Source organism: Scleropages formosus, chromosome 8, assembly GCF_900964775.1.
Source record: "Scleropages formosus chromosome 8, fSclFor1.1, whole genome shotgun sequence".
NCBI lineage: Eukaryota > Metazoa > Chordata > Actinopteri > Osteoglossiformes > Osteoglossidae > Scleropages > Scleropages formosus.
The window spans coordinates 16176644-16186999 of NC_041813.1; the positions used below are offsets into that span (position 1 = coordinate 16176644).

At 43.6% G+C, this 10356-nt stretch overlaps 1 protein-coding gene across 3 annotated transcripts; it reads left to right on the top strand.

Annotated features, from left to right (window-relative positions):
• The first annotated feature begins 332 nt into the window (after window positions 1-332).
• Window positions 333-9154, top strand: LOC108935752 (A-kinase anchor protein 8-like). Of its 3 annotated transcripts, none has more exons than XM_018754599.1 (13): window positions 333-451; window positions 1599-1637; window positions 2081-2291; window positions 3888-4356; window positions 5565-5679; window positions 5803-5849; window positions 6190-6217; window positions 6319-6466; window positions 7453-7594; window positions 7730-7835; window positions 8029-8159; window positions 8343-8438; window positions 8549-9154. In XM_018754599.1, exons 1-13 carry the CDS (start codon window positions 427-429, stop codon window positions 8861-8863), a joined length of 1872 nt encoding a protein of 623 aa, XP_018610115.1. In that variant the 5' UTR covers window positions 333-426; the 3' UTR covers window positions 8864-9154. The 3 variants fall into 3 exon arrangements, with proteins under 3 accessions (XP_018610115.1, XP_018610114.1, XP_018610112.1); XM_018754598.2 differs by lacking the exon at window positions 333-451 and adding an exon at window positions 1082-1262 and having other exon boundaries at window positions 5568-5679; XM_018754596.2 differs by lacking the exon at window positions 333-451 and adding an exon at window positions 1083-1262.
• The last annotated feature ends 1202 nt before the right edge of the window (window positions 9155-10356 follow it).

The following is a 10356-nucleotide window of genomic DNA, read 5'->3' on the forward strand; positions in this document are numbered from 1 at the left end:
CGGTCACGAAGGCAATTGTATTCTCTCAAATATAAAGTAACAAAGATTATTTAAAACCGTAAATATGGTATTAAACGTGACATTTTTCTTTTAATGAATTTCAGCTGTTTTTGCATTCTTTATGTTAAATAAAAAATGTGATACTTTATTACCTTTGCCGACCATGATGCAGCATGCCTCTCTTTGTTGCCTGAAGATTTTCGTATTACATATAATGAGAATCGAGTATTTTTGGTCCCTTGCACAGCCAAGTACTTGAAAATCCAGTTTTCACAGCCCAATCATTTCCTGGTGTGACCCTAAGCACCTCGTTGGGATAGCGTGTGGAGCAGCACAGCGCCCCCTGCAGGTCGTGTCCATAGCGCACACAAGACCCGCTCCCCATAAAGAACCTCTCGGACCGGTGACATCTCCATCACCAGAGGCATGGACGGCCGGGGCTTTGGTGCAGGTACTGTATGTAAACGTCTTTGTTGCACGTATTCAGAACCGTGATTTTTAGTGTTTGCAGTGGGTGGGCTGTAGACTCGGTCTGCGACGATAAGCCTCGTCGTACTCATCATGACGGTGTTCTATAGACTAATCTATACCGTGCTCCACATCAACATTTGCACAATTAAATACAAATCTCCTGATGAACAACCATGCAACGAACCAGCAGTGGCGGATTGAAGAAAACGGGATGTGTTTACATTTATAATTAAATGTAAATATGATTGCGGCCCGCGTGTGTTGCACAACACACAGGAGGAGCTCGTATTATTTTATCCAGCGGACTACTAATTAGTAACTAAACTGCCTGGGCACCAGTGGTATCTTTCCTTCATCCTTGGGTGTTATTCTGGTGGGTTGCCCACTCCCACACCGTAGTAGTGGCGCCGTTTGCAGTAAAAATCTGTAAAATCTGTTTATTTTATCACACTTTTAATTTATCCGCAGATAAATGAATCGTCGCTCCCACGCGCGCTTTGCGCCTCGATTCGTGTTGGTGAACGCGTGTGATTATTTTTTTTTTTTTTTTGCGTTATTGCTGCTTTTTTTTTTTCCCCCATTACTGTTACGACTGTTGTTGTTATGTTGAAGTGCGGTAAGATGGAGTCGCGGACGTCGCGGTAAAATGGCCGCTGTGCTCGTCCGTGCGAGCACTCTGAGGGAGCTGAGGAGGGTCGGCAGAAAAACACAACCAAAAAGTTCAGAAAAGATGTGAATGAGATGTACAACGGCAACTGTAGCCCGAGGTTACCCGACCCCTTCTGCTGGAGGTTTTAATTTTTGTTGACACATCCGCTTAAAAAAGTCAGTTTTTCATCTTCGTCAGCTTTACGGACTAGTCTATTTTTTATTTTTATATACAGCTCCTTGACCATGTCACCATGTGTCGCCTTTCCACTGGCAGGACACTTAAAAATTACAGTATTTTACAGCTGCACCGAATTTGATTTATGAATCGCCTTCTTGTTTCCTTCTCTTATCTGTACAAACTTGTTCGTACAATTTTCTGGAACAGAACAAGTTCAGTCAGTGTATGTTGACCACACGTAATATAATATGCTTTGCCTGGATGGGCTAACTATTAATATTATTATTTTCTTTGTCAGGTTATTCAAATTGGGGCCATGGAAACTCCTCCAACAGGGGTAAGAAATTACAAGATTTCCTTTGAATCAACGTTTTTAATCATGTCTTTCCAAGCATGTTTTTTTTTTTGTTTTTTTGTTAAAACTTTCCATGTACATTTCTTCATTTTGTTACCACTTCTCTAAAGTACCTCATGATTTTAATCTGCCCGCAATGCTGTAATTATTTCTACAGCTAGGTAATTTTTACGGTATTAGTCCGGGATAAGTACGCCTTGATCAGCAGGAGGTGTGATTCGAACCCAGGTCCTTCGAGTCCAAAGAGAGCAGCAGCTCTAGCAACTACGCCACCTGGTGCCCCTACCTGATTGTACTCGAACAGTTGTCACTGTTTCTTAACTCAAGGTCTTATTGCAGCCAGCCATTCTATGGAGACGTTAACGGTGCTGGATGATTGTGATCCTTCCCTTCCATCCTCATCCATCCATCCATGTCTTTCACAGGCCCAGATAGCTATGGGGCACACAGCGATGGAGGGTACAGGGGTGGCTACGGGACCAGCGGCTCAGGCTTGACAAAGAGGGGTTTCTCTGGAGGGTCTGTGGCCTCTCCTACGGGTACAAACGCCGATGTTGTCATCGCCAAGATCAACCAGCGACTGGACATGCTGACCCAGATGGAAGGGGGCATGAAGAGAGGAAGCCGAGGTGATAGGTAACACCCTCCAGCCTTTGATTCTCCCTGTGGGCTCATATCCACCAGGTTCATCGTAATTTCCTTTTATGTGGTTCATCTAGGCACCTATCCCCATTATCACACATTCCACACCCAACCCCCCTTTGACAGAACCATCCATAAACGGTTTGTGCAACTCCTGTATGTGACCTACTCCCGCTGGCCTAGGGGTTCACCCAAGAAACCAGAGAAAAGCCCCACATGCTGCTCCTTGATTCTCCCACACACACACCTCTGAACTTTCAAAGTCTGCTTTCATTGGTTTCATAATTAGAAGGACAAAGTGGATGAAATGGCAAGGTATGAATGAACAAAGTGGATTTTCAGCAGTTCCAAACCACCATCTTGAAACACTGGGTTTCTAGGTGAAGGCCATTAATTCAGAGGAGTTTGGAGGTATGGCAGCAACAGGCAGCAATTGCTGATGCCCAACTTTAACTAGCATTCCTATTCTGACGATCGAATGGTTGATAGTTTCTTTGACGTGTTTTTGGTTTGCAGTTAAAACAGATCCTTGTTAATGCTTGTCTGGAAGTAGCCTTGTGTGCGGACATGCTTGTGTGAGTGGCTCTGTGTGCGTATATAAACAAGTACTAAGTTTTTACAGATTTCCCATAGATTTTTGGGTAAGAATGTTGGATCTCTGAACATGAATATGAATCTGCATAATTCCTACATGAGCAGGAGTGTTTGTATTGATTGCTGTAGTAGTAGGGTTTAGGTGTTCCCAGGCAAATGGTCAAATTTCCTATATAGTTCCCAGTTTTTTGGGAGGTCTTGAAGTGGACTTTTATGGGATGGCTGTATGCATTGGCTGCAGTTCTCACAAAATACCTGTCAGATGTTTTAGTCGTTACTGACTACGAAATCTTCTGTCTCACATGGACCTATCAAGCATTACCAGTGCTTGTGGATGTGTACTGTTTTGTATGCATGACGTGTAGAATCGGGTTGAGACACGTGACATCTTACATTACTCCTTAAGCAGAAATGTATATCGCACAGCCATGGTGTTCTGTGCAATTTTGATGTCCTCCATCCTGAAACCTGCCCCTTCAGTTCCCTGATACTATGCTGCAGTTCACCTGCCCATCGTCTTCCTCACTGTGTCCATCTGGGTGACGTTGCTGTCCGTCTGCTTTGTATAAACCATCACCTCTCACATCAGAGTGCTCCCTTAGGTTAGATACCACGCTCAGCTTTCTGAGGTCATGCAGACTGTAAGCTCTGGAAAGAGGACAGCTGACCAGTCAGTCAGTTAGACAGGACAGTCGTTCATGTTAAAACATGACTGAAGGAGGGAAAAGAGGGTGGGTTGGACTACTGGCACTAAGCTTTAGGACAGAGAGGCAGTGAGGTCAGCTCACTGAGATCTTATTTCAAGATGACCAATAATTGTCTGAAGTTGGAAAGGTGGGCAACCTGTGGTGAAAACGTATAGAAAAGTAGTCTGCCATTGCATTCAGATCTCCATTGGTTGTGTTTTGGTTTGCCTTTGGTCACGCGTACATGTGAGAAAGGCATCGTCTCTGCTAGTCTCTCCTTCACTCTTCTTGCTCTGCGACTCCTTTGCAGGTTTGACCAATACGAGTCCTTCGACTCGCGTCCCTCCTTAATCCAGCGTGATCTCTACAGATCCGGTAACTATGGTTACAGTGAGGGCCAGCGGGGGGGCGCAGGCCCCGGGGGAGGCGGCTATGAAGGTTCCTCCTCCTATGGATCCACCAAGCCTCAGCTGGTGCGGCAGCCACGTGACTCATTCCCTGGCCCAGCTTGGGCAGGGCAACCCAGCCCAGGGGGCAGGGTAAGGGGACCAGGTGGTCCCGGGTTTGGGCGCTGGCAAGAACCCTCGATGGGCGGAGGCCCAGGGAGCCATTTCCCTGGCGGTCGGGGCAAGCCCCCGTCACTCCTGTCCCATCACGTGTACCCAGAGATGGGTGTGTACCGGCAGGGTCCTGGCCCACAGGACATCCCCGGCATCGGCCACTTTGGAGGGGGTGCCTGGGCGGGGCACCAGCGCGGGCGCAAGAGACCCGTCAATCGAGTAAGTACCGCCATGGACCCCCTTTCCCACCCGGCAGCCATGAGCCTGGAGTGGAAGTGGAAACCCCTGCCTGCCCCTTCCTGAAAATAGACGTCCCACAATGCAAAGCCCTCCCCATTCTGTTCTGATTTACTGCCCTTGGGCAAGACCCCATAAATGCTCACCTGTACCACGGGAGCTTCAGGGGCTGTTTTACCGATTACCTATTTTTGCGGGACTTTATACTAGTGTAACTGGTGCCACACACAACCTTGCTTTGTCTGTGACACCTGGTTCTCTCTGCCTCTCCACTGTGAGCGTTTAGAAGTCGATTCCAACCAGAACCCTTCGCCATGTCCCCATTTCTCCTTCCAGGGGAGGTGGACTTCTGTGGTCTATTGCACTTGATTTCTGTGTGCATGGGTATGAATTCATGGATTCACTAATGGCTTTAAATGTGTGTGCAGATTTACTTTTTGGTTATAGGTTTTTTTAAAAATACATGTAGCAGTCATGCTTATTTTACAATGCGGTTTTACTGAGATTCATACTAATTTTGCCATTAATAGCATAGCACTTCAAAAAGAAAGTGTAAGCAGCAGTAATGACAGTTGGTCTCACATATGGCTATAATTAAAATAGAAGCAGCTTGATCCAAAACAGCAGCATTTCTTCTGAGGAGTCCACTCAGACCTGCTTATAGATGATATGTACATATTTATAACCATGGTGGTGGAGATGTTTGTGTGAAATCGTCAGACTTGTCTTTGGTATTGCGTGACAACCATATGTCTGCAACCTTGTGCAACTGCTGTGCACGAGACCTAGAGATCTTATCTGTGTAGGTGTGGCTGGGTGGGTCTATGGATGAGAAAAGGATTTAAAATGTTGGATTTCCAGATTGGATATTGAAAAAAAACAAAATCTGTTTTGCAAAAATTACCAATGTGTGCTGCAAAGTCTTTGACCTTCTAGGTTCAGATAAATGGAAAATCCTCCTCAGTGACGAGAAAAAGGGAAATGCTTTCAGTGCAGTGTCTTACGGCTTGGCCCTCCTTCAGAGAAAGTGTGGCAATGACTCCTGTTCTTACTTTTTATTGTATTTGTAGTAAATTGTCTTTGTATGCATGCATGCTGTACCATACTAATAAAGCTTAATTAAATTGAAATAGTAGGGGAGAGAAAACATGAGAGAGGGGGTCAGTGTTGATGGACAGTGCGCCACCCAGCAGGTTAAGCCAGAGAAGGATGTGAGGAAGAAGCGGAGGCTCTCGCCATCTGCTGCAGATGAGCCAGATCCTAAAACAAGCCAAGCTGAGACAGGCGACGGAGAGCCCACCAATGGTAACCCACCTGCATCTGGATTCCATTGTGTGTGTGTGTGTGGTTTTTTTTTTTTTTTTTTTCCTTCCCCCTGTTTCCATTCCATTTCAACAGTTTTCAGAAAAATTTGTCTGTCTCTTACAGAGGTAAAGGAACCTGGTGAGAAAGCAGAAGAAAGCAAGGCATCCCAGGTCTGAGCTTATAAAGTTGTGTTTTTGCTAATCCCACATGTCTTTTTAAAACTTTTGAATGAGCTGTTATCCATTTTGGCTAATTCATCAATCCTTCAGTTATCAAGAACTGTTTGCCCAATATGTGTTTGGCGCTGGGTAGAAACCAGAACCCTCTGGTTTGCATGAAAACATGGAAAAGTACATATCTCGCATTAGATGCAGTGTAGATATAATTTCTTTTAGAATACAACAATTTTGTGTTTTGTGATTATAAACCCAAGCCTCATACTTGATAAAGATAGTCATCTTTAGCAAATTTAGTTGCATGTGTATCACTTTCTGCTGTATTCTTTCATAGGAGGGCATGGTAGCAGTGGAGGGAGATGGTAAGGCTGCTTAATTTCTCCTCTTCACTGTGAGTTTACATTTGTCTTACCCTTCTTGGATCTGAGCTGGGTTGCTATTCTCTGCACTCCTCACTCCCCAGCCCTGATGACGCAGGACGATACCACACAGGTGAAGAAGAACTTGGAAGGCCAGCAACAGCAGCCACTCGCCCAGGACAAAGTGCCCAAGCAGAGAAAGAGGAACACTCGCTTTCTGGAGAGATCAGGGGTCATATTTAATGCTCAGAGGTCAGAACCTACTTCTAACACTTAAGCTGCTTTTCAACTACCCCTTTATTTATTTTATTTTATTTATACTGTCAGTGTTGAATTCTTTTATGTTTTGTTGATGAATTCATGTTCTTGGGAGCCAAGAATGAGCTGAATGGAGTTACTATGCAAACATAAATCGTAAAGCTCTAATGCACACAACTTGCACACACTGGCTGTCATCCTCCATTATGTACCGCAGTCTCAATTATCTGACCTAAACGAGAACGGGGACAAAGTGGCAAATCTGGATTATACCGAACCATATGTCGCATGAGCTCTATTTGGAAATATGTTGTTAGGCTCATAAGTGAAGTAAAAGTCAAATAAAAACTGTAATTTCTTCATTTGCATCCTTAGGCCATAGACATTTCAATGTATTTTTAAAATAAAATCTAAAGTGACCCAAAATTAAACCAGCTTTATTACATCGTTACAGGTCAGCACACAAATGATGAATGTGAGTGTAAGATTTAGAGCAGAGTGAACATCATTGCCTGATGCTGCAGGCATTTCTGGCTACCTGGACAAGTTTTCAATCGAAGGCATTTTGCTAAAAATCTGGTGTAAAAAGAAAAAAAGACTAAAAAATACCTAGTGCCAGATAACTGGGACTTATTGTTAACCATGGACGTACTGTCTCGCCTAGTTAGTAGTTACATTTTATTGTGCAAAGAACATTAAGTTTATATAAAAGATGACTATGGAAACACACGAGCAAAACAGACCCTCCCACAAGTGTGTCTAGTTGACACCAGCAGTGGCTATGCAGGCTTTTCCATACAGTGAAAGAACAGTTTAGAAACTTCCTTGCTATTTAAACCTGTTTGGACATGACTACTTATGGCTGGATAATTTAATGATAAAGTGGAGAGATTTCAATGGCCTAAACTCAACAGCCATTGAGTTTGACTGAAGAATTTTCTGCTGTGTTTTGACACCCCCTCACCATTTCTCCGGACCAGGATGATGTTTGCCTGTTCAGTGTGCAAGTATCGCTCCTTCTACAAGGATGACATGGACACCCACTTGGAGAGCAGATTCCACAAAGAGCAGTTCAAGTTCCTGTCCAGCAAACTGTCCAAGCCCACTACGGATTTTCTGCAAGTGAGTCTGACCCCCGCTGAGCCAAACTTCTGACCCATTTAACAAGTACCAAGGTGTCAAAAATCCATTTGAAATTATGTCCTTGAACCTCTGCTGCTGCAGAAGTTGTGAAAATGTTGTGTCCTGCATTGGCAGGAGTACCTGAATGACAAGTATAAGAAGACAGAGTTGAGGAGGAACCACATAGATGACATAAACGCAGCTATCTGCCAGATGTACGAAGAGCAAGATCTGACTAGAGGTGAGAGGCACACCCAAGAAAATTGTATGGTCCCTTCCTGCTTTGAACCTTTGTTGTCCTTTCACTCACTGCTTTTCCTTGTTTAATTATAGCTTGCTCATTTTGTTCCAGTCCAGAAAGACGTTAACAGATTTGTCTGTTCCCAGCCACTTGTTCCATCAGTAACTGTGTTCTGTTGTGTGGACTTATGTAGATCTCGGCATGGAGCACTTCATGAGGAAGGTGGAGGCAGCCCACTGTGCTGCCTGCAACCTCTTCATACCCATGCAGCACCACCTTATCCAGAGACACCTCCGGTCTCCTGACCACAACTTTAACCGCAGGGTAAGCTGCTGTGGAATGAGTTTGGAATGAGCATCACACTTAACTGTGTCTATATGTGTTGATACATTAACCATTCCTGTGTTTTCCTGGATTATCTCTTGATTAAAAGAACTGTTGTTGAAAAGTAGTGGATGCTTGCGTTGTTGGAGGTGCAGTTCTGACCTGTTTGTGCTGTTGACCTAGGGCATGATGGAGCAGTCAAAACGAGCCAGCCTGTCTGTGGCGCGCAGCATTCTCAATCACAAGGTCATCAGTAGGAAGCTTGAGCTCTTCCTCAAGGTGCGGCCCACTCCCAAAGCTTTACCGTGCATTCTGCGAATGTATTCATTCCATCTTTCAGATTTGCAGTGCTTTGTGTCTAAATGGTTGTATTGTTTCCTTTCCTTTAGGGTGAGAACCCTTTTAACACCAACCCTGATGACCAGGACCTAGACAATTCCCTAATGGTGGATGTGCCGGAATCAGATCTGGTTAATGATGGCCATGGGGAGGAGAATCAGGGCACAGAAGAAGCAAATGTCTGTCCTTCTGAGGAGTTGGGGACACATGGAATAGAAGAAAAGGCAGAGAAGGAAGAAGGAGTGGACTCACAAGGAGCAGCCGAAAAGGAAAGCCTGCTTGAGGAGCTGGGGTCAGGGAACGGAGAAGAAGAGGGAGTGAATGTTGTGGAAGGGGAGGAAGGAGATGTAGACACAGTAGCGTAACCTCCCCACTCTCAAAATAGTGCTCCATGCTTCCATTCATGGCTTTTAACCTTGAAACTGGTCTTCCGTCTGCTACTTGTTCTGGAAAATGTCCCAGACCCATGTCTCCTCCTTCAGCAAAACACACCATCATTGTTTTACTTCCTATGCTGTGTAGCAGTGTGCATTCTGAGAAATGTTTCTGTACTGTGGACAATACTGAAACATTTGGTTTGGGTGGAAAACAGATGTACTGTTATTGTGACATTCTTTAATTTTTATCACTTTTGGACATTTCAATAAAAGTCAATACCTACCATCTGTTTTTTTTTTTTTTTTTTTTTTTTTTGTGTTCATGGTAGAAGGTTTTGACAGCTTTCCAAATGATGAAACGAATGAGAATATATCCCAGTCTCTTTGAAGTTAAAGCAACAAAAACATAGAACAATGTGGGACAGAAATAAGCTAAACATCAAATCTGCATGATGCTGTAATTCTGACATATGTCCATAGTTACTGTATTTTTTTCTTCTAGAAGTAGTTTCAGCAACTGAGTAAGTAAAACATGTTAGCAGGTGACATGATCACAGCTGCTGGATTTAAATCAAATTATACTTTTTTAAAAGTTAAACCCCCCCCAATATCTTTTTTTTCCATCAAATCTTAAGTTTACTGGGTAACATATAGAAAACAGCTTTAAATCACTGAAAACTATCAGCACTTGAATAAAATGAATGATAAGGACTCTGGGATAATTAAACTGGTGTGAAATACACAAGCAGAAAGAAGCTGCACGGATTCCGCATCAATGACATCACTTTTTAGCGATTAAAATTGAACAATGTTAAAACATGAGGAAGAAAAATATTTTGATAACATTGCTATTAAATGTTTACAGTTACGGAGGACGCTCAAGATAAAAAAAAAAAACTGATTCTACAAAATCTGATTAAATGAATTAAAGAATCGCCAATCCTGGACACGATCGCGCGTCACGGCTTTTTCGTCGACTTCTCTCCCACCACCAGGTGGCGCAGTTAAACATTGCGCTTGACTGCAAGGTTGCGCAGTCACGTACACTGTATTAACAATGAGTGTATAAATGAGAGCAGAAAATAATTTTGAAATAATTTTTTATTTATTATCGTATAGCTCGAAATTATATACTGGGATCAGACCAGTCCTGGTCCATTGCGTCGAGGTTACTTTATTTAGCAGACGCTTTTCTCCAAAAAAAGTGACTTACAAACTGTATGTGTTATCAGCCCACACTTAATTCTCCCAAGTGACTTATAATAGCAGAGACACTATTTACAATTACTTACTCATCCATACCTCTTTGAAATAGACTCTTAGAGTCACTCGCACAGACAACTTGGGACAACGTGCCAACGTATGGAGTATGATTTGTATTGATTGTATGATACAAACTGAGCGGGGAAACTACGTCCTCTTGCCAAGAGTCTTGGCACCACCCAGGCACTGTAAGACAACAGCGTTACTCGTGCTCCCAT